General features: G+C 44.6%; 1 protein-coding gene across 1 annotated transcript in view; it reads left to right on the top strand.

Annotated features, from left to right (window-relative positions):
• The window catches only part of CELSR3 (cadherin EGF LAG seven-pass G-type receptor 3), a 200,665-nt gene that overhangs the window by 96,108 nt on the left and 80,155 nt on the right, over window positions 1-24,402 (top strand). The window contains exons 10-22 of the mRNA XM_066594934.1: window positions 462-631; window positions 739-924; window positions 2,942-3,052; window positions 3,140-3,308; window positions 4,898-5,039; window positions 5,135-5,255; window positions 5,948-6,131; window positions 8,679-8,780; window positions 11,950-12,044; window positions 15,122-15,331; window positions 15,529-15,712; window positions 18,404-18,553; window positions 21,918-22,098. Of these exons, the coding sequence (XP_066451031.1) occupies window positions 462-631; window positions 739-924; window positions 2,942-3,052; window positions 3,140-3,308; window positions 4,898-5,039; window positions 5,135-5,255; window positions 5,948-6,131; window positions 8,679-8,780; window positions 11,950-12,044; window positions 15,122-15,331; window positions 15,529-15,712; window positions 18,404-18,553; window positions 21,918-22,098 (2,005 nt within the window). The remainder of the gene's footprint in view (window positions 1-461; window positions 632-738; window positions 925-2,941; window positions 3,053-3,139; window positions 3,309-4,897; window positions 5,040-5,134; window positions 5,256-5,947; window positions 6,132-8,678; window positions 8,781-11,949; window positions 12,045-15,121; window positions 15,332-15,528; window positions 15,713-18,403; window positions 18,554-21,917; window positions 22,099-24,402) is intronic.

Below are 24,402 nucleotides of genomic sequence, written 5' to 3'. Positions count from 1 at the left end.
TTAAAAAATCCTGAAATCCTGCAGTTTTCACACCGACCACAGAGCCCAATAATAGTCTGACACTTCCTGTTCTGTAGAGAAAACCTCTCACCAGTCATCTCATCATCACAGGCAGGATTACAATGAGAAGTGACACTACATTTACACATACCGTAACACAGGATCCACCATTCACAATATGTTATATCACAGCTCACCTCCTCCCTCTCCCTGCACAAGACAGAGCATTCTCATAACATTGTCCTATAAAAGTCATTGGGTTTCCTGTCCACTGTGTCTATGGCCCATGAGACTGCTGTAAAGCGTCTCTCTAAATGCCTTTAATTGCAGCCTGGGCAAGATGGCGACCCCCAAAGTCATTTACAGACAACAGAATAAAAAACTCTACAATCAGAAAATAAAAACAGCTAAAAAAATGGAAAATGTTTCACCCTCTGGTTTTAATTCTTTTGTCCCCTCAGTAATGCATCATCCTTATCATTTCAATGGAAGTGGAATCCTGTCCTGGGACTTTAAAAACGAGGTGAAAATCTCCATTCCCTGGTTTATGGGGCTGACATTTCGAACGCGGCGAACTGATGGACTGCTACTACAGGTGCATGCTGGGCAATATACCACCATTCAGTGCCAGGCAAGTATACAGCTTAGCAGATGATGGCATGGATGAGATTGCTCTTCCAATAACTGCAGACCATTTTCTGTATTTGGCTCACATTGTGCTTCTACCTTTCCTTACAGCTGGTTTCTGGACATGTCTCATTCTCTGTCAGTCGTGGCTCTAGTAGAGCCTCCAACCTCCTCTTGGACCAGATGTTGGTGAATGATGGGAGGTGGCATGACTTACAGATGGAGTTACGTGACGTGCGAAGTGGACGTGAAACTCGCTATGTCATGAACATCAACTTGGATTATGGGATATACCAGGTACTCATGGCTGTATACCTTAGTGTGGAATGAAACAGTACTGATACTCTTTATACTGAATGCTAGTGATGAGCAAAGTTTTAAAAAGTTTGGTTCAGCCACTTTGTGAATTTCGGCAAAAACTTTGGTTCAGTCCAAATTAGTTTGAACTGAACCAGAAATTCACCAATATGCCTAAAAATGTTGTATGAGGCTAGTTTCACACAGGCTACAAAATCGCACGATTTTGTAGTGATGTGATAATGCTAGAAATCGCATGTATGTAAAGCCCTTGGTTTCCAATGGGTTTTTTTGAGAGCGATGTTTTGTAGGCTGGTACATTGCTAGACTACAAAATTGCGGCACGCTCTATATATATATATGTTTCCCTATGGGGCCTCCTTGTTTATCGCATTGTATAGCACGAACTTGCGATTTTTGTGCGATGCGATTTTAACATTAGAAAGTCCTATTAACTTTCCGCTATAAAATTGTGCGATTTTATCGAGTGAGGAAATTTCAGTAGTAGCGACACAATGCTATATTTTTCCCAATAAAAAAGCCATCACTGACACTACAAAATCGTGTGTACATAGCAGCAATATCGCAGTGGCCTGTGTGAAAGAGGCCTAACACTGTGAAAGAACCATAAAAGTCCCGCATACAGCTCTCAGCTCGCCTTAGAGTGTATCAAAGTACTTTGGAGATGTTTTAAAGGCAAAGTTAGGCTATATTTACACGGCCGCTAGCGCATTACGCCCGAGATTCTCGGGCACCACTTGCATTACACAACACACGGACACCCTATATACGTCTGTTGTGTGGGACACTGCACACTTGTATGCACTACTTTCGTGCGAGGCTCGGACAAAAATAAGACATGCTGAGATTTTTCCATCTTGCGGCATCATTGTGAGAGAAAGAGCGTCTATGTAAATAAACCCATTGCAAACAATGTGGTCTATTTTTGTGCACATTTTGTGTGTCACAAAACTCTCTCTCGAATATCGACCATGCAAGTACGACCTTAGGACTTATTCACACAAGCACACAAATTCTGCACACATAATACACAGTGAATAGAACCCATCGATTTCAATGGGTTGGTTCACATGAGCGTATTTTGCTCCCGCATTTCGTTCACACAAAAAAAATAGGCTGCATAACCAAGGGGATAATCTGGTCTTTGGTCCTGCTCACGTACCTAAAGCTTGCTGCATTGTATCAGTGCAGGTAAGAACCGACAGCCTGAAGCCCTCAACAGGAGATGGAATTTAGGCTTGCGTCTCGCAGATGTATTTTCACGTACAAAAGGTAGAAAATAGAAGCCATGGATTTCAATGGGTTTTTTCCTATGTGCATATTTGTGGCATGCGATTCGGACTTGCAAACAAAATGCGCAGGACGCTGTATTTTCCTGCACAGGGAAAGAATACATTTGGAACTTATTACACTACAATTTGTATCTGCAGAAAGTGCAGTAAAAAACGGTGATGTGCACGTAAAAACGCCACTCTCATTCAACAAAAACACAGCAATGCAAATGCGCTCGCACATGCTGCTGGTGGGTTTATCTCAGGGGATTGCGTAGGGGGATACAATGTAGTACCACAGTCAAATGATCGGGCAAGAATGTTTGTTTTCCTGATCATCGGTCTGTGTAAAAGTGAGTGAGCAAACTCTCGTTTGTCGGCTGATTATGTCTTTTATGCGAACACAAAAATGCACGCTTCTCAGCAGCATGTCTCCCGGTATGTGCTGCAACGGTTACATCCCATAATAATACAGCCAGTCATCTGCCTGTGTGGAGATTATTACTCGCTCATTGTGGGTCAGCGCCTGTCAGTATGAGCATCCTCAGCTGTGCAAGTAGGAGGAGATGAGGACTGCTTTTACATCACTGAGTGCTTCCATTCACTAACAGCAAGCAGAGATTTGGAAAATGATAAAGAAATAAAATACAAACTGCATGAGAAATTTGCAGAACTTTTCAGAATCCCATAAATAAGCTTTTAATGATTGGTCGCTTACTTTGTAGGACACTGTAAATGTTGGGAATGAACTTCATGGACTGCGGGTGAAGCACCTCTATGTGGGTGGAGTTCTGGCAGCTCAGGAGATACAGAACGGTCTGGAAGGCTGTATACAGGTGAGGACTATTTTCATACTTGATCTTCACCTGACATCATATACTGTGCTTCTTGTACTGATTGCCAAAGTTGTTATTGCACTTTAGGGGCTGCGCCTCGGAGACACACCCAGCGGCATCACTTTGCCCAAACCAACAAGCCTCTTGAATGTTAAAAATGGCTGCAACGTCACCAACATGTGTGATCCTAACCCCTGCCAGGGAAACAGCTCCTGCATGGACACGTGGCTGGGCCACGTCTGCGTCTGTCACCCAGGTGCGTATTACATTATAAACGGAAATGTCTTCTTGGTGCATTTCTTTGTCTTCTCTTCTGCATGATAAAATCTTGTCTGCCTGCAGCTGCCACTAGGGGGTGCTCACTGTGTATAGATTTCTATAGCTCCCATTGGAGACCATAATACACTGACCGATCACTGCATTAGGAACAACTGGCATGTGGCATCCTATGATCAATAAGGTGTAATGGCCGCATCACAATGTGCTCTGATGTAATGTGCGGACCTCTCATCTGTGCAGCAGAAGGCAACATTTGTCAGTCATGGGTAAATGAGGTGACTTGAGTAACTTTGCCCGTGGGCAGATTGTTGGTGACCAGAGCTGTGGTGGCAGTATTTCTGAAACAGTCACACTTGTTGGCTGTTCCTGAACCACAGAGTGCACCAAGACTGGTTGTACCATGGACAGACATCCGACAGAAGATCACACAGCGTCTGTCTACATGTGATTGATCATGGTGATGAGCGTCGGTGGCATGGCTGGTATCTCAGCAACGATGTGCCACAGTAGACCAGCTGACTCAGCAGTACAACAGCTGGGAAGTTGGACAAATTACCACAATGAGCATAGCCTCAGACCGTTGGTTATCATACTGCAATCCTTGAATGATGAACACTACAGGGATCTGCTAGTTAACAATCTGCCCCATATCTTCAGAAAGTCTTCAAGAAGTGCCATCTTTCATCAGTACAAAGCTCCATGTCTGAGCTCGGATCACTAGTGAGAGGTGGGAGGATCCACACTTCCTTGGCCCCCATATTCACCGGACTATAACCCCATTGAACATGATTGGGATCTGCTGGAAAGGGCTGTGAGATCTGCTCCCACTTACCTGCAAAATGTGCGCCAACTGATGGAGCTGCTGCAGCAGGCATAGGGTGAGTGGAGTATGGAGGGCGTTCCCCAACTTGTGGAATCTGTTCACTGACATCTGAAAGCTGTGATTGCCCAAAAAGGTGAAGCAACCCATTATTAACTTGGTGTTCCTAATGCAGTGATCGTTCAGTGTATATCTGTATGCAGCGAGCTCCCCCTAGTGGTGACTGCAGGCAGAAGTTTATAATGTGACTATGGCTGTGTGAAGTGAAGCAAGGGATTTGGACATCTGTATCAGAATAACTGAGCTTTAAAGCGGCTTTACTTTACATTGGGGGGCTGCATTTTGAGGAGACCCCTAATGTTATTGGAATCACTTTCCTTTCAAGCAACAGAAAACAGAAACTATTTACAGCAACTGGCATTACATAAATATTGTTCTCACAAACATTGTTGCAGCGCCCATCAGAACATGACAACACTTTCTGCAAAAACACCATTCACACAGTAAAGGCTGCCATAGACAGCGCCTGTAATCTGTTCATGGCATTGGCAGGGAAGCAGCAGGGAGTTTGGCATCTGTCAATATGTGCTCTAAGGGCACAGTTTTAGTTAATACTGTATCTAAGGGGTTTTTAGATTGAATAGTGAAAAGCTCTGCACCATTCTAATATACTTTGTATTTAAATTCCTCGTAATTTTCAAGATCTCTGCTTGCTGTCACTGAGTGGAAATATTTTGTCCACACAGGATTCTTAGGAGATAACTGTATGGATGTTTGTCAGCGGAACCCTTGTGAAAATAGAGGAGTGTGCATGCATCGTCCGGACCATCCCCTGGGCTATACTTGTGAGTGTTCTGGCCACCATTTTGGAAGATACTGTGAGCACAGGTAAGAATTATGAAAATATGGGAATGGCTATCATTAAGTCAACATAAACCCTCTATATATAACTGTATATATTTATCTTCTGCATGTCTGTCTAGAATGGATCATCAGTGCCCTAAAGGCTGGTGGGGGAATCGAACCTGCGGACCGTGTAACTGTGATGTCAATAAGGGCTTTGATCCAAACTGCAATAAGACAAATGGGCAGTGCCACTGTAAGGTAAATGGGGGATGCTAAAAAGCAAGGGCATTAAAGGGGTTCTCCAGGACTCTTTCTATTGGTGACCTGTCACCGAGATAGGTCATCAGTAGTTGATCAGCTGGGGTCTGCTGCTTTGGACCCCCACTGATCGCCAGGCCCACTGTCAATCTGGACAGCATTGGAAGCAGATTGCACTGTCCACATTGCAGCAGTCCCAAACTGGACTGCTGCAATGTGACCTATCCTGAAGATTGATCATCAGTAGTAAAAGTGTCAGCGACTTTCTTTAGGCCTCTGTGTGGTGTCCAATGTGAGTTGCGCCCAAACCTCTTGGCCGCAACTCGCACCCACGGTAAATGTGCAACCGGCCTGAAGCAAAGTATTCCCATTTATTCTGTTTATTCCGTTCTCCTGTGTCCCCTACTGGTAGACCATATATATATCCCCGCCGCCTTCTTTTCCCAATTTTTGGCAATGCTGCTGTGTTACACAGTTTATGCAGCTCTTAAAATTTTGAGACTGAAGCATAAGGAAGGGACCTTGTGCCAAGTGTCTGTCTCCTAGCAAATGATTTGGGATTCCAGTCCCCAGGCCTTATAGCGGTGATATATCCTGCCTCTGTGTTGATACTGATGCTATATCTGCTATTAGGGTTTGGTAATATGTATAAATAACACCTCTCTATCCGCTGTCACACTCATCCTTTGCAGGAATATCATTATCGCCCTAAAGGAAGCGATACCTGCTTGCCATGTGATTGTTACCCCATCGGATCCTCTTCAAGGTCCTGTGATCTAGATACCGGCCAGTGCTTTTGTAGACCCGGAGTGACTGGACGCCAGTGCAACAACTGCGATAATCCATTTGCTGAGGTCTCGCCAAGCGGTTGTGAAGGTGAGATCTCGGTGATGCCAGTGTATAGAGAAGTTCAGGTAATGGGAGGTGACATGATACTGGGAAAGCTTGCCGGTGATGGAACTGCCCACTGGGATCGCCACCACGAAACATCCAGAGTTCTCCTCTTGTATCTCCCTAATGATATTCTCATTGATTTAACTTGAGTAGTTGTAATGTTCTGGATACAGTGAATCATCCCTACATCATTGTATATAATAACATTCCCAGATAGAGGTGACGTGGCTTCTCAATGGAAAATGATGTCGAGCAAAAATAGCGAGGTACTGTGTTAGCCAGAAAAATCCAAATAATATTAGATACCCTTGTATAAAAGTAACAGAATTATGATGGAGGTGATCCCTTAAGTTTGGCGTTATACAAATAAAGATTATTATTAATAAAAATTTCATATGGAAACTTTTGGGGCTACTTAATGCTTCTTTATCAATCTTTAGGACTGTTTATCAGGCCTAGCCTGATGAAGAGGAATTGAAGAGGCATTACACCATTTAATGCAGAGTGCTTGCTTTACATTTTGTTGCTTTACCACTTTAAATTGGCTGCTTTCCAGCTTCTCTACAATCTTCACTCTGTCATTAAGTACAGAGATTCCTTAGTAACAAGGACACAGATGTTTCCATAGCAGCAGAGGGAGGGGCTCTTTTCACAGGCAGCTCCCCCGCATTTACGGGCGGCAGGCTAACAGATCTGCAGACACTGTGTTAACAATCTTCACAGTCTCTACCACTTCTGTTGTTACAGTGTCTATGTGTGTCTGTCTACACATTACACACACAATATAGTGGGTTTACTAACCATTTGGCCAGATTGTCTTTGAATGCCTGATTGTCCTGGAAAAGCAAATAGGTGGGCATTCAAATACTGCCTCCCTTCTGATTGGACCAGAGATAGGGCAAGGAAGTCAGGACAGTGAACTACTGGCAAAATGCTAGGCTTGCTACACGACCCCTCCCTGAAAGTGGATTGCAAACACTAGAATAACAGAAAAAATATGGAAGAGCACCTGAAAATCAGAACTTACAGGGTGCAAACAGCAAATGAGTGAGTAAGGAGAAGACAGTTTATTTTAGAAAACTTGTTGAGGACTCAAGTACGCTTTAAGTAGCCTCTAAAGCTTGCATATATCATTTTTCTGATTAGCCAATAAAGGTATCACCTCTACAATCCTTTTTTCCTTTCAATAGAAAATGTAATTATACAAACGTACGCAGACATACTGGAACATTCCTATGAGGCCTCATAGTGTGTCTACGTTACAGAACTATTAATGTGATCACATAGAGCTGATAGTAATCAGCTATTATGATGGAGATACCTCCTGCATCATACCTTTAACTAAAACCTAGCGGGAATACTGAGCAGCAGATCCCTGTTGATCATCTATTGATGACTTATCCCGAGAACAGGTCATCAACAGCAAAAAAAGTAACAAACGTCCCAGACATCCCTTTAAAGCTTGTTAATTCCCATACTAGTGATCCTTTGCCGTATGTAAATGACAGTAATGAACGCTGACCAACATGCTGTTTGTCAGTCAACACTCGTTAACGGGCAGAGTGTCTGCTTATGTAAAAGGCCCTTAAAGGGACTTTCAGCTACTATGAACCTCATAAACTAAACTTACGGACTCATAGCAGCTGGGGCGCTGAGTCCAGGGATATCACTCTTACACTTGTCTTCTTCCCCGTTACCCTGCTGTTCATACACAAAACCTCCTATTATTTATTGCAGTCATTCTGAGTACTGCAGGCTTGTCCCACTGAAGTGAATAGCTGCTATAAAATAATATGGTGTTCTGAGTGCAAACATAATTGTGCTCACATGTAAACATAGAAGAGCTGGGCTTCTTCAATCAGCTGATTGGCAGGAATTCCAAGCAGCGGACCTTTACCGATCAGATATTGATGGCCTATCCTGAGAATAAGCCATCAATTCTTAAACTCTGGATAACCCATTTAACTGGGGAATTTGATCATCAGAATTCTTTGTAAGTAAGAAAATAGCTGGTGAACACAATTGCTGACAAGAGTTGCACTTGCTCCTTACCCCTTTAGGATTAAAAGACTTTGGGCTTCCACTTTAGACAACCTCTTTTCATTGGCCGTTGAAGTATTTTGCCCACCCCCTCTATAATTCAAAGTGCATTCACTTTAATGTGCACAATATAATGCAATCCTTCCCCTGCAGTGTAACAAATCCCTGCTAAGTCAGACAAATGCCCCACTTGCGACCCCCACCCCATTAGTTAAAGTATAGTCCATGTAAATAACACACTGGAGGACCCTGCGGGCATAAATTACATGCACACCTATCTTATTCAATAAGGAGCAATACCCCTGGCAATACCAGCTGGGGGGTCCAACAGCGAGTTGCTGGGAGACTTGTGGAATGGGGAAGGGGTTCTCTAAAGTAGTGCCAAGTGTGTGAAGTAAATAGTAAGACTAATGGTAGACATGTCATCTATGAGGCCGGTGCTGGGAGCTCACAGTCTTGTGTTCTCATCAATGTCCTTCTGCCTTGCAGTTATTTATGACGGATGTCCAAAAACATTAACTTCAGGCGTATGGTGGCCCAGAACCAAGTTTGGCCTTCCGGCCGCTGTTTCCTGCCCAAAAGGCTCCCTAGGTAAGTAATATAATGTGACTGTGCTGGAACAAATTCTACAAGCTGTCATGTCATCTCATCACCCACAAGCAGACTGAAATCCTGCCACCCCAACAAGTAGGCTCGCATCAAACAGATTGCTCCAAATTAGCAGCACTCCAAATATTTCCAGCATTATGCCAAATGCTTAGCTGAGAATCATTAAACATTGCCGATAGCTGCCCACCTTGTTTATACCCTGCCTGTCACTTGGCTGTCAGTGAGCTGGAGAGACGCCTCATGGCTTATCGAGGCTCAGATGTGCGAGACGCCAGGTAAAGCCCCATCCTTGCAGTTAATAACCAGATTACACCTCCTAATAGCTTATATATATATATAGAATCCTCACGGTTACATCAAGTGTTAGTATACAGAATCAAAAGTAATGGTTTATTCTTCTTTTCTGATATTTTCTGTCTTTGTGTGATGGATGCTAAGCCTTTGGTTCTTCAGTATGCAAATTTTGAACTTAAAGTGAAGCAGTCCTTTTACAACTTGTTAATGCCCCTTTAAGATGATATAAACCGACTTGGCAGAAGTCATGGGATAGCGATATGTAAGTTGATGATGAAGTGGTGTTACCTCAGGTGATGCTTAGGAGAGCCCTCACCTGTATAAGATGTGAGGGGGTTATCTGGTGAGTGAGGCTGAACACTGGCCAGCGGGCTCATGGGAAGGCGATGTGAATTATCAGAGTTAGAACATAGAGTGATAGTGGGCGCCAGATAGATGGAACATTCCAATTTCGATTCGGGGAATCGTAACATTCCTCGATCCACAGTGTCACATGTGCATCAGGAATACGAAGTAGACGGCATTACCACTCAGAGTGGGCAGCGCAGTGGTCGCCCATGAGTGCCTTATGATCACAACTGGCAGCATCCGGCTAGAATTGTCTGTGTGAACAAACAAGTGACTATGGTAGAAATTACATTCACTTTCAGTGCAGGAGCCCCATACATATATCCCGCTGGTCAGTGCAGCGTTCTTTAGCTTCCATGGGATATTCGAGCAGGAGACCCACCAGAGCTCCTCTGTTACCACCATGACATCGGACACAAAGCCTCACCTGGGCTTGTGACTTTACTAACTGGACCCAATTGTTTCAGGCCACTGTTAGAGATCGTGTGTGTTGCAGACCCCATAAAGTCATGGACCCCAGTTGTCAACAAGGCACTGTGCAGGCTGGTGGTGGCTCCATACTGGTGTGGGATGTGTTCTCATGTCATGGGTTCGGTGTACTGGTCCTAAACACATCATTGGCCGCTGCCCGCTACGTTCCATTGCTTGTAGACCATTTTCAGCCCTTAATGGACTTCATCTACCCCCACAATGATGGAATATTCCAGCAGGATAATGCACTGTGCCATCGGGCCCAAGTTGTCCATAATTGGTTGAAGGAGCATTCTGGAGAGATCCTATGAATGGTGCAGCCGACACATTCACCCAACATGAGCCCAATGGAGCATTTATGGGATATGGTGGAGAGGTCCATTCACCCATCAGATCCTGCAACTACAAATACCCCGGAGCTGTGTTTCGGCTGTCAAGACAGCTCGACATTCTTCCAGATCTCATCTGTCCACTTGTGGAATTAATGCCACATTGAGTTGCTGCACTTTGCCGAGCTAGAGAGGGTGGTGTGTTCACATTGGAAGGGGGACCGCATTTTGATTTCACTTTGAGGCCCCCTCCTCTGTTTATGGCCTTGATGTTAACATGATAAATACCCAACTTCAGCCAAGGTCATCACCATTACACAAATATCTTCAAGGACAACTCTGGCATTAAGACAGCAGGTTCCTCATCATACATATTATTTCCCCAGCCTACCATACACTGACTGGCCCCTTTATTAGAGTCCCCAGCTCTTTCAGGATTGGTGCTTCTCTGTATGGAAATTCTCCCCATGACCCTGGAGTGCAACATAAAATCACATGACAAGTTTTCCGTGGATCACTTTCAGTGTGACTCCATATTTGATGGGAAAATCCAACGATCTGAGCGACTTCCAATGAGGCCTGGTCATCGGTACTAGACTAATCGGGGTCAGGATGTCACTGCCAACCACGTGGACATTTCGAATGTAACGCTGTGGAGAGTATACCGAAAATGGCATGATTGAGGAAGAACATCCAGCCAAAGAGGATCCTATGGAAATAAACAACTCCTCACCAAAAGCGGTCAAAGGAGGATGTCAGGAATTGTTCTGATGAACAGGCGCTGCAAAAGAGCAGCTGGATACAATGCTGGTGTTCCAACTAACATGTCCAAATGCACAACTCGTTGTTCCTTGGCACGGATGCACCATAATAGTAGATGACAAGTTTCAGCGCCATTATGTCTAAGAAAAACAGAAAGGTGAGACTCTGGGGTGGAAAGGAGCGCAAAACTTTTATCACTGAGCATTATAAAAACATTGCCCTGTCAGATGGATCCAGATGTCTGTTGCCCCGTGCTGATGGGAGGTCAGAATTTGGCACAAGCAGCATGAATCACTGACCCTTCCTGTCAGCTGGTCAGAACATGTCAGCACCTCCATCTGTTGTGCAGCAACTACAAGAAGCTTCCTGTCCGCAGGGGCCGATATTCCTGCAGAATAATTTCCTCACCTAGTCGAATCTACACCATGATAGGGGCTCTAATAAAGGGGCCATCCTGTGTTTAATATTATAAGAATGCAAAGCTTATCTATCTGGGTCAGCTGATTTGAATTCTTGTTGTATTTTGCTGCGTTTTCACATGTTTTATAGCCATGGTGTCTGTACTGTGTTTGCCTGCATGGTTAGAATGTGGTTTTAATGATCTTATTCCCTTCCTTGTTTCATCCAGTACCACATCCCCTTGTCCCTTTCTTTCATGCAGGTATAAGTGGCTCAGGTGAGGATTTTAAGTTGACCCATTGCCCCTTTCTTTTCGTGCTGTATGTGATTTGACTCCCTATTAACAGCCTCTGCTTCCAATCCCTCTGCCTGACCAGCCGTTCCTATATCCTGAAGTGCTGCTTATGGCTGTCCCTGCTCCAATTTTGCCCCCTAAACTGCACCCACCCTGATGCAAGATCATGCCTGAAATGTCGCTTTCTGTACGCTGCTTCCTGTGTAACCCCCTTCTTAAAGTCAACCACATACACTGTGTGTCTTACTAACAGGAGCCGCCATACGACACTGTGATGACGTGCAAGGATGGGTTGAACCAGACCTCTTTAACTGCACCTCACCGGCATTCACAGATCTATCCACGTTGGTAAGAAATCCATCATACTATTGTATCTATACATGGATGGGCTGGGTTATTTTATCTTTTATTGTGCATCTATTGTTCTCTGTTATCAGTCCAGGGCATTGTGAGTTTTTATCTTTCCATGTGCACAGTAAATTATTTAAGGGCTTTGTCACATCGGCAGATTATCACTCCATGCTATATTTGCTGCAATTGCTTATATATCTCCTCACATGGAATTTAGCACCTGAAAGCGACCCTTCTGGCCTTGACAGACAAAAATGGACACACCAGCTTCTCTGACTACCTGATGCACCCTGAGTATTAGTATGCATTGGTAGTCTAAATCATTACATGTCGCTCTGACTGGCCAGCACTGCTCTCACATTGGCAGAACTGGTTAATCAAAGCAGATGAGTAGAACGTATATCGGCTTGGCGTGAAAACCGAGCCGATATACGTTCGTGGGAATACAGCCTTACACAATGATGCATACTAACTAATACACAGCGTGCATCAGGAAGCTGTTGTGTCCAGGCCAGGAAGGTCGCTTTAAAAGCATCTGTCATTGGGGCAGGTTGCTTTTAGGTTATGCAGTGTATATAGTGATCTATCAAAGCTGATGTAGTAAATGCAGTTGCAAACACTAAGATCTTATTGTAACGCTCAATTTCAATGTCAAAGTTCTCTCCAAGTATGAAACTCACAGAACTCTTGGGTGGCAGCATTCTTGCAAATAATGCTGCCATCCAATAGATGGAGTTGTAGAGTTATTGCTTCATCTTCCTTATTTGCATATATTTCCCAGAGGAGTATAAATGGCCTTATAAGTCTCCGCATTAACCTTATAGGTGCTCTACTTATGAAATCCCTCCTGAGTAGAGATGAGCGAGCATACTCGCTAAGGACAATTGCTCGATCGAGCATTGTCCTTAGCGGGTACCTGCCCGCTCGGGAGAAAAGGTTCGGCTGCCAACGCCGGTGACAGGTGAGTTGCGGCAGTCAGCAGGGGGGAGCCGGGGGGAGAGAGAGATCTCCCCTCCGTTCCTCCCTGCTCTCCCCCGCAGCTCCCTGCCCGCCGCTGGCAGCCGAATCTTTGCTCCCGAGCGGGCAGGTACTCGCTAAGGGCAATGCTCAATCGAGCAATTGCCCTTAGCGAGTATGCTCACTCATCTCTACTCCTGAATAAGAATTATAGCATATTTTATCTTGGTGAGATTCTTGGACCAAATCCGCCCATTTAAGTCAATGGGTGTGTTAAATAAAAAACAGAATGCACTTGCATGGCGTGTATGCTCGCTTTTTTTTTTTTTTTTTGAAGCACACTTTGATTTCAGTGGGAGTTTTAAATCACATCAATTGAGCCACCTTCTGTTTTTTTTACTTGCATGAAGAACAGATGACACTCTGATGATACTTATGTAGTGCACCAGAGTGGGAGCGTGATATTCACAGTGCCCCCTACGTTATATGTTTCTCTCCCACTCTTTGATTCTTATTCTTATTCAGGAGTAGAGAGGAGTAAACATACTCGCTAAGGGCAATTGCTCTTCCCCCAGTGGAAGAGAGCCCAGGGAAACAGGAAGGGTAACAGATAACTCACATTTATTTAGCATCTAGATGATAAAGGCAAAAGTCTTTTACAATCAAAGCTTCCAAATCCCGTCCTGAAGGTGGTGGCTGTAAATGCTGTCTGTTTGCTCTGTACTGCTGATATGGATTTATTTTACAACGGCTCCAGAAATCTTCAGCCTGCACTGTGCACTGTTTCTTCTTTAGAAGTCAGATCCAGAAGTGAATGTAACGATCTGTACACTGAACCAACTGTCTTGCTCACTTTGCAGTACATCATGCTTTGCTCTCTTCTTCTAAACTGAAACTTCTGGAACATTACAAGAACATATATAACTTTGCTCCTCTCACCTGCCCAAGGCTGATTGGCTGGTGGGTGTGAGGCTGTGTTAATAGATTGTTCTATCCTTATCTAAACTAAACTCTATGTTAGCCACCACTTTCAAGATGACACATTTCACAATATATTAAAAGCTCATTTAAGTCATATTTACACAATTTCCCAGTACTGTCCGTACAATAATGTAGTGACTCTTCTAGGTCACTACACTGCACATTAAAAATGCAAAACCTGAACATAAACTGATGGAAAGTGCTGATACACTTGCAGTGAAATTGGTCAGTTTTCCACTGAACGAAATTGCACTCACCCGTGTGAATATAGCCTAACTGCGCCCCAACGTAGCCAATCAACAAGTTATAAGTGAGCGTTGCCTTTCATTCTTAACTATCAGTGACATGTCTTGAGTTCTTAACAGTTTGGCGTCCAGGTCCTGAAAACCCCACTGATTGCTAAAACAAAGGGGCAGAAGCGCTTAGCCAAGTGATGTGCCACCTTTTCGGTTTTGATCAGCCTTGCTCAGTTCTCCTTTGAGGGCCAAGTGTGTGGTGCACAGATCCATAGAAATTCTATGAGTCATTAGACCATGTGCTTGGAGCGTCCAAGCAGAGTTAAACAAAGCCAAAGAGTATCAAAGTGCTTAGATGAGTGCTTCTGCCCCTTCATTTTAGTGATCGGTGAGGGTCATAGCACCCAGACTCCCATTGATCAAAACCGCTGACCTATTATTATGACATGTCAAAATATATAATGATGGTTAGGGCTGTTTTACATGGCTCAATGTGAGAAGATGACATTTGACAATCAGTGAGATCCGCGCTTGCCTACTGGGCTTTTTAAGAGGTTGAATCAGACTGTATAGGGAGCTCCTCTTTTTCAGGGCTGCAGATAGGTGTGTCATGTGACTTCTATAATCTTTACCAAGGGGGCTCACAAAAAGGGAAGGGTATATATGACAAGCAGGGGAAGGGTTTATATATTAAGCAGGGGAGGGTTTATGTGATAAGTAGGGAAGGGGTATATGTTACAAGAGTGGGAGGAGCTATTTTCCATATCACTATGGAAGTGTATGGGAGGCCGTATAGAGGACGCAGTTGCGACCACTAGCTCAGCATTATAAGGACATCTGTAATAAGTATTAACGGGCCTGTACACGTTAAGACCTTTCCCTTATTTCTTTCCCCCACAGTTGGACAGTTTGGAGAGAAATGAGACGGAACTTAATACCATCGAGTCCAAGAAGCTGTCTCTACGTCTTCGCTCTGTGACAGACAACATTGACCAGTATTTCGGGAACGACGTCCACATTACGTACCGCTTGCTGTCGCTGCTTATGCAGTTTGAGAACAGACAGAAAGGGTTTGAGTTAACAGCTACACAAGATGCACATTTCACGGAGGTGAGATGATATGAGATGTAATGCACAGACATGCCTGGTCCTGCAGAGTGAGAAACACTCTTTGTAGCTCCAGTTTCAGTCACTGGTCAGAGCTAATGTGCAGCCAGCTGATTTTTCAATTCAGCTCTGGATGTGACCGAAGTATTTGGTACATATAAGGTGTATTGTAATAACCATCATTTTATGTCCTGTCTTAGAACCTTCTCTGGATAGGAAGTTCCATCTTAACTCTTAGTAACAAGGAACACTGGGAAACGCTGCTGCAGAACGACCGCGGTAGTGCCAGCCTTATGGACCTCTTTCAAGAATACGCTAGCACCCTGGCTAAGAACATGAAGCTTACCTATCTGAACCCCGTTGGCCTGGTGACTCCTAACATTAGTAAGTATAAGCAATATAAAAGAATTCCATGTAATGTAAATCTAAGAAATCCAGTTGTAGATGAGAGTGTGGCATATGCAAAGCGACAACTCACTTTTCTGTATATTTCCATTGGTCCCTGTTCTCTCCCTCTGATATCTTGCCACATGCATCGCTTGAATATAACATTTTATAAAAATATATAAAAGCAAGCCTCTGGACCTAGGAGAAATTTCATTCAGGGACCAGAGGGGAAGAGTTACCTGCCACTTTACTAGTGACTCACTTTACTTTTATTCTCCATTCCACCCAGACTACCCTGTCAATTTCTCCCAAAGACTGCAGAATTTGCTACTGAAATATCTCTGGTCTGGGGCATAGCTATAGAGGGTGCAACAGTAGCAGTCACCCAGACCCTGGACCCTCATAGGGCCCAAAGGCTCCTTTCTCAAAAATGAAGACACCAGTATTATAAATTACACATGGTAGCGTGAGGGCCCTGTTGCACTGGCTCCCAGATATCAGACTCTGTAATGAATATAGCCCCACTCCTCTTTCAGACCAGAACACAAAAAAAATTGACTCACTTCTACTCATTCCTTTTCTCCTGATAGCGCTTCCACCACTCTGTGCATGCTTTGCATGCCACCACTGACGCCACTCCCCTAAGTCCTCCTTTTCTGCAAGCACTGTGCCACGTCCTGACGCTGATGCACAGTTTGTCCTGACATGGGTGGCATCGGAACTCAGTGCATGGCTAGCACCTGGAGCAGTGGAGGACCTGCTGGTCAGCAATACAAACCATGGTCACTGTTTCCGCCTCTCCTGTAACAATGAGCACTTTCGTCACTGATGGACATTGTAAAGAATGTTTAATGTTTCAAAGGAAAAAAATTTCCAATAAAATTGCAGCCCCCCTCATGTGTGATAGGTGGTGCCCTATGCAGTCACCTATCCCTCGTCCCGACCCTGCTTGCCACCTTCCTTTCTCTTTGTACTGCCATCAGTCTGCTTTTTCTTGGGGCTCATCTTCATTCTTCTAAAATGGCTGCAGCGCTAATGTCACTACTCAATGCACTCTGTGCATTGGTACTTAGCACACTGCTTTCTTATTGGCTCACCTGAGCAGCACTGGCCAATCAGAACAGTATAATATCTTAGACTACAAATGCACCACCAGTGCTCAGTGTTCATTGGGTAGTCTGCGAATTGCCACTACCATATCGGAAGTATAAGAGGACCCAGGAATAAGCAGCTTGACAGCTGAATCATGAGGACCCCACCAAGTAATATGACTCCCCCCTCCAGTCCCTGGACAAATTTTGTCTGGGGACCTTAGGGATGCTTTAAAGAGGTGCACTTTGGACAATCGCTTTTGGTACATGGATTCTCCAATGATAAATGTTGCTGGGATCCTTATTGATTAGTTGTAATCTGTGGGAGAACCTCATAGCAAGTGTTCAATTCCACTGCAGCGCCACCACAGGAGCAAATAAGCATTACAGAACTCTCTTTGAGATCAATGTGCTGTCCATGTAATGCAGACATGATGGGTCCTCCAGAGCAAGAGACCCTCTGTGCAGCTGATCTCCATTCTAGCTAATAGACAAGTGTACCGCACAGCAGAACCAACTCTATTAAGGCGGTGGTACCACAATTGATTTTATTACCTATCCATGGACAGGTAATAATATTCTGATCAGGGGAAATCTTGCAGCTGATACCCCCACCAATCCGAGAACAGGGGTCCTGTGTCCTCCTCTTCTCCTCACTGTGTGCTCATTGCACCCCCTGCAGTGAGGAGAAGATTGAATGCCGTGAAAGTCAAACCTGTGAGGTGCCGCTCTAGTCATCTTAATGGGACTGACGGATATAGCTGCGCACTTGTACTTAGCTATTTCCGTCAGCCCCGTTGAAATGAATGAAGCGGTGCCATGCATGCACGACAGTCGCCTCCATTCAATCTCCATGTCATTGTGGGTGCAGCAAGTCTGCAGTAACGAGAAGAGGGAAACACGAGATCCTCGTTCTTGGGATTGGTGGGGTTCTCAGCAGTGAGACCCCCACTGATCAGACTGTTAGCACCTATCTTAACGTGCTAAGAGTCAATTGTGGTACAACCTCTCTAATTCAGGATTCCATAAAAATGGTTTTCTGAACCAGACAGCCCCTTTAGTATTTGTATAATTATGGTATGTGCTGAAGGAGAACCTGAGAGTACTCAATCATCTACAAATGTTCCTAGAAACTTTTTCCTAAGTTTATTAGTTGAATCGTATCGGTAAGTGACGAAAAATCGATAAAAGTTATTTTATTGTTCCTCTTAGTGAGTTAGCAGTGAGAATCCATGACTGTATCTGACCTTTTACTAATATTTTTGAGAGATGATGTGATTTTGGAAGCAACTCAATAAGAAAGTTCATTAAGTGTGATGCCTACTGGCAGGAAGGTGCCTATCTCTGTATCACTGGCGCCTCAGGAAACTGCCAAGTGGTATGAACGTCAGTACATCTGACACTTTTCCAGCTGCTTGCTTAGAGGAGGAAGAAATGTGAATTAAATGTGATTAGTTCTGTTTCCTGGCTGCCCACACCGCGCGCCAGTGTCTGGAGATATCGAGGGTTTGCAGTTATTGCCAGACATTCATCACAAACTCAACCAGATTGCATAGAGAAGCTTCTGAGACTCTGCTTCTTTCTCTCCTTCTGACAGTTGTTAATATCGAGCGAGTAGATAATCAGATCCTGCCAAGAAGACATTTTCCCAGCTATCAGAGCAGTCTTTTCCGGGGTCAGATTTCCTGGGATCCTCACACTCATGTGGTGCTACCGGCCTATGTTCTCGAACCGCCAAAGCCAGAAGGTAATGTAACTATGCATAGTGCAATCTACAACAACCACCATTATTACACCTATATCATTCCCAGCTCAGTACATGCTTGGGGGAGATTCACTAAGCAAATTCGACACTTCCATAGGCGCTTCTCCTCGGGCACCAATGATTATGATGCCAGACTTGTTTCCAATTAAAACTCACTCTTTATTAAGGGAAACACAAACATAAAACACTAAACTACGTGTTTCCACCCCATGATGGGGGTCTTCCTCGGGCATATGTAGTCCAAGTAAACCAAACATTTCTAAACCCCAAAAAAACAATGAGCATCGCTATTAAATGGGGGCAGAGATACTACAGATATGCCAATCAGCCTATAGGAAACCACATCAAAATTCATCAACATTTGATAATTAGGGCTTATTCACACAGACGTATTTAGTTTGGGTCAACAAATACACTGTGTATTCACAAACCCAGACTCTACCTATTCAATTCGTATTATGGCCTTCCTTGCGTAATTACTGCCAATTTACATGCACAAAAAAACGCAAACCGGTCCCATTGATTTCATGCACAAAAAAGCAGTAAATATGCATGTACCATGCATATTTACTACGTATTTGTGTACTTCCATTGCTTTCAATGGACTATTTTGATCCTTAATACGGACCAAAATAAGATTTTCTGCATTTTTATTCACGCGCGTAAATGCGCAGATCTGAATGCTCCAATGCAAATCACCAGGGATTCAGTGCTAACTATTATGAACGTATAAAGTACGTACATAATACAGGGCGTTTTTTATGCCCACGTGGATGAGCCCTTAGTCATGGAAATTACATAAAAATTAAAACAGAAAATGGATAATATCTGGATTTTCTTTTGTATATTATTATTTTTTAATGTTTTAATTTATTTGTAGCTTTCATGACTAATGGTCAAGTATTGATGAATTCTGATGTGGTTACCTATAGCACCTATAGCATGCTGTGGGATGTCACTGTTATACTTGAGGCACGCTGTGGGATGTCACTATTATACTGGGGCCCGCTGTGGTTATACTGCGGGCTCGCTGTGGGATGTCACTATTATACTGGGGGCCCGCTGTGGGATGTCACTATTATACCGGGGGCCCGCTGTGGGATGTCACTATTATACTGGGGGCCCGCTGTGGGATGTCACTATTATACTGGGGGCCCGCTGTGGGATGTCACTATTATACCGGGGGCCCGCTGTGGGATGTCACTATTATACCGGGGGCCCGCTGTGGGATGTCACTATTATACCGGGGGCCCGCTGTGGGATGTCACTATTATACCGGGGGCCCGCTGTGGGATGTCACTATTATACCGGGGGCCCGCTGTGGGATGTCACTATTATACCGGGGGCCCGCTGTGGGATGTCACTATTATACCGGGGGCCCGCTGTGGGATGTCACTATTATACCGGGGGCCCGCTGTGGGATGTCACTATTATACCGGGGGCCCGCTGTGGGATGTCACTATTATACCGGGGGCCCGCTGTGGGATGTCACTATTATACCGGGGGCCCGCTGTGGGATGTCACTATTATACCGGGGGCCCGCTGTGGGATGTCACTATTATACCGGGGGCCCGCTGTGGGATGTCACTATTATACCGGGGGCCCGCTGTGGGATGTCACTATTATACCGGGGGCCCGCTGTGGGATGTCACTATTATACCGGGGGGCCCGCTGTGGGATGTCACTATTATACCGGGGGGCCCGCTGTGGGATGTCACTATTATACCGGGGGCCGCTGTGGGATGTCACTATTACAGCGGGGGCCGCAGTGGGATGTCACTATTACCACAGCAGCTGCTGTGGGATGTCACTATTACCATGGGGGCCGCTCTGGGGGGGGTCACTATTACCGCTGGGGTATGTTTACATGTGGCGGAAATGGGCAGGGCTGTTTCAAAATAGACAGGGTGCAGATTTTGACTGCGTTTTTAGGATGCGGAAATGCTGCAGAATTTGCCACAGAAATTTCCGCTGAGGACATCCTGCAGCATTTCTGCATCCAAAAGTTAGTCAAAGTCTGCATGCTGTCTATTTTGAAGCGGCCCTGTCCTTTTTAGAACGACAGGGGTAAATTCATACATCGTGATAAGCCCTGCTCCCTGACGTGTTGGTACTCTGTGATAAATAAGTGGGCTTTGGGTTGCAGTTTGGGCACTTGGTCTCTAAAAGGATCTCCAACTGATCCCAAGAACGGCCCTCCTGTGTCCCCCTCTCCTCCACACTGCCCCCCCCCCCCCCGCAATAAGGAGGAGATTGAATTGAGCGGCGGTCGGTTATGCACGGTTCTGCTTCATTCATTTTAAGTAGGATTGCACTCATCTATTTTTGTGAGCCTCCATTAAAATGAACAGAGCAGCGCTGTGCATGTACGACCTCCACTCCATTCAATGTGATATCACTGCGGGTGGCAGCAACCCCACAGTGACGAAAAGAGGAATGCGCCTTCTAATCCATTTGTAGCATCTTACTCCAGAGCACTGTTGCTTAAGACTGACGGCCGGCATAAGATCTCTGGTCCTTAGTGAATTCTTCTCTTTGGGAGGAATTTAAGGCTTTTTAAGTTAGTTTGCTAGAGATCACACTGCCATTATTTGCGTCACATTTCTCACTATGTCACTCAGTGATGATAAATTAGTTGCATCTTTAAATATATCTAGAGATGGGGAGTCACCCTGTATGCCACCCAGCTGCTAGAGTGACATTGTGAAAAATTGTGATTTTTTTTTTTTAAAGTCTCAATTCTAAACTGCAACTTCTAAAAACGTATGACTTGTCAAAACTTTTGATTGCTGGCAGCCCGGCTGCTGGGACTGTCACCATTCCTTAGAACAATCCAGCTGAAGTGCTTATCCAAGAACTGCAAATAAGGGAGATGGAACAATACTTCTGTAGCGCCACCTATTGGAAAGCAGCATTCCTGCAAGTCAATGTTAGACTCTTTATACAAGCCTTGTAACAATGACTGGGAATTGAAAGCCAAGCAATTAGTGGGAATTTAGAAAGCATACTTACACTTTAAATCTACCTACAGTCCTAATGTCACACAAACCATGCCCCCTCTTCTCAACGTTTTTGAAAAGTGGCAAGAAAACTGTAAAATAGCAGAAAGTCCCAAATTTTTGTTCATATGCATCAAGATTGCAACTTTTTAACACCAGAATTCTAGCACAGGAGAGCTCTTAAAAAATTCCCCTATATGTGTTTTAGACTCTTTGCACTGCTGAGCCTGGCCCCTTATGACTTAGTTCTGGAACTTTTTGCATTCCTCTTTACAGGAATACATTGTATATTTGAGCTTAAAGGGAACTTAAGAATGAAAGAATGTCTTTTTAAATTTTTTTTACAGCGGCACCCACAATTGTGCCATCTCCAACTAGCCCTGAGAGCAACTTAACCACAGCTGCACCCGTAGCAAAGAGAGTCCTCCCAGAACCAGAACCTGCACCAACCATACTCGTTCTCCTTGTTTACCGCACTCTAGGTGACCTACTACCAGCACGTTACAACACAGAGAAAAGGAGTCTCAGGTGAGCCCCAATGTGTTCTGTCTAAAGGGCCAAATAGATTGCCAGATAATGGGAATACAAGCATTTGCCTGTGGGTTTATTTGCCCGATCATCAAGCCGTGAAAATAGGCCAACGATTAGCCGACAAACAAGCAAACTAGTTCATTGGCTGATCGCCTTTTTTATTACAACATAAAAGTGCTCGCTAGTTGGCTGCCCAGCTCCTTGTATAAATGGAGAGATGTGTAGCCCAGCAATGATTACTGTATGGGGACGAACAATCATATTGATGATTATTTGCACCCATACTGCTGAAAATCTGCCTGTATAAGTATTGTTAATCCCTTAGTAACCACCTCATTGCCTTTTTACGTCCTGCTTTAGTGACTTTAATCCCTAGGGATGTATAAACATGCTTCCTCTGAGGATTAAAGCCACGTCGGCTGTGAATGTGACAGCTCCATGCTGTCGGTTCCTGTAGGTAGCCAACAACCTGGAGCTGTCATGGGGGGCTATAGGAAGCCTTCTCCCCCACCTCCCACCCCCGGACACACTTTCCAATAGATATCGCCAATTGCATTAAAGTTTTAAAAAGTTTTTAAAAAGTTAAAGATTCACCCCTGTCCTTCGCGATGTCCCGCGACGATCTAGATCTCCAGGACCTGACGCCGGTCTTCTGTGCACGCACGCCAGGCGTCATTCCGTCAGCCAAATGCGCAGAAGGTCAGGAGCCCGGGGAGATTTGAAATCTGGCTACTGAAGGTAGTCGGAAGCCGGGAAATGTCATTGGGGACAGAACAGTGAAAAAAAGTTAGTTTCAGCTGCCCTCATGGATCGGACTCATAAGGGGAGCTGAAATACTCACCCCCATTCTCCGTAATGTCCCGCAGCGATCTACACCTGGGGCTTCTGTGCATGTGCCAATGTGGCTCACATGCGCAGAAGGCCGGAGAGCCCGTCAAATTTACAATCTCCCTACACCCAGCTGTCAAAGATAGCCGAGTGTGGGGAAATGTCACTGGGGACTGCTATATGCGGTTCCCGGTCACATGATCACCGTTATCCATTGGATAAATGTAATCATGTAAAGTTAAAAATTTTAAGGAAAAAAAGTTTAAAAAGTTAAAGTTTCTCATCTCCCCTTACAGATCGTATCTGTGAGGGGAGATGAAATTACATACCCAAGGTCCCCGGATTTGTCCCTCGATGGGATTTTTATCCTCGGACCTTTCCCAGCTTCTGCACATGCGCCCGTTCAGAAAATGGCGGACGCATGCGCAAAAGTCAAGGATTGCTTGGGATATTTAAAATCTCCCTGCACCAAAGGTAGCCAAAAGCCCAGAGATGTCACGGGGGGGTTGCGCTATGTGGTTCCTGGTCATGTGATCGCCGTTATCCAATGGCTAAAAGTTTTTTTAAAAGTTGAAGATTCATATCTCCTCACCAATTCAATCAGTGAGAGGAGATGAAACTTCTTACTGGAGGTCTTCGCATTTAAACCCCGATGCAAGACTCCTCCACAGACCTCCCTCGGCTTCTGCGCATGCGCCCACTGGCAAAATGCGCAGGAGTCGGGTAGCCCAGGAAATTCAAAATTTCCTTGCTCCCGGGTACCAAAGGTTGCTGGGAGCCTGGAGCAGTGACTGGTGGCCTTGCTGAGCGCTGTGCAGAAAAAAACTTTTTAAAATGGCACAATTGCCAAAAATATGAAAATTGTAATTATTTCCTTCTGCTTTGCTTGGATTCATTCAAAATCTATGGGGCCAAAATACGCGGTACACCCCTAGATGAATTCGTTAAAGGGGCTAGTTTTTAAAATGGGCTCATTTGTTGGGGTTCTCCATCGTTTTGGCCGCTCAAGGCCTCTACAAGTGTGCAGTGGGGCCTAAAACACCTTCAAGCAAGATTTCTGTTCTGAAAGCCACCAGCTGCTACTTTCAGTTTGGATCCTGTTGTGCATACAGACATAAGATTAGGGCCACAATGGGCATTGCGCCGAAACGCGTTCTTGTTTGTATCATGTACCTGATTGTACGAGCATAATGAAAGAATAAAGCAAAGAAAAATCATCTGATGTGTCCGTATTCCCATGTATCCACTATCATAAGTTTCTGAATATAGGACAAACAGGGGGATCCATTTTGGGGTGTAAATTCCCATTTTCATGTGTACTATAGAAAAAAAACTGCCTTTAAAATGACATATTTGCATTAACTTCTGAAAAAAAAACTGTGGGGTCAAAATACTCATGACACCCCTCAGTGAGTATATTCAGGGTGTAGTTTTTAAAATGGGGTCATTTGTGGGGGGTATCTATCATTCTGA

This window comes from Eleutherodactylus coqui, chromosome 3 (assembly GCF_035609145.1).
Source record: "Eleutherodactylus coqui strain aEleCoq1 chromosome 3, aEleCoq1.hap1, whole genome shotgun sequence".
NCBI classification, from domain to species: Eukaryota; Metazoa; Chordata; class Amphibia; order Anura; family Eleutherodactylidae; genus Eleutherodactylus; species Eleutherodactylus coqui.
This window is presented reverse-complemented; position numbering and strand designations above follow the sequence as displayed.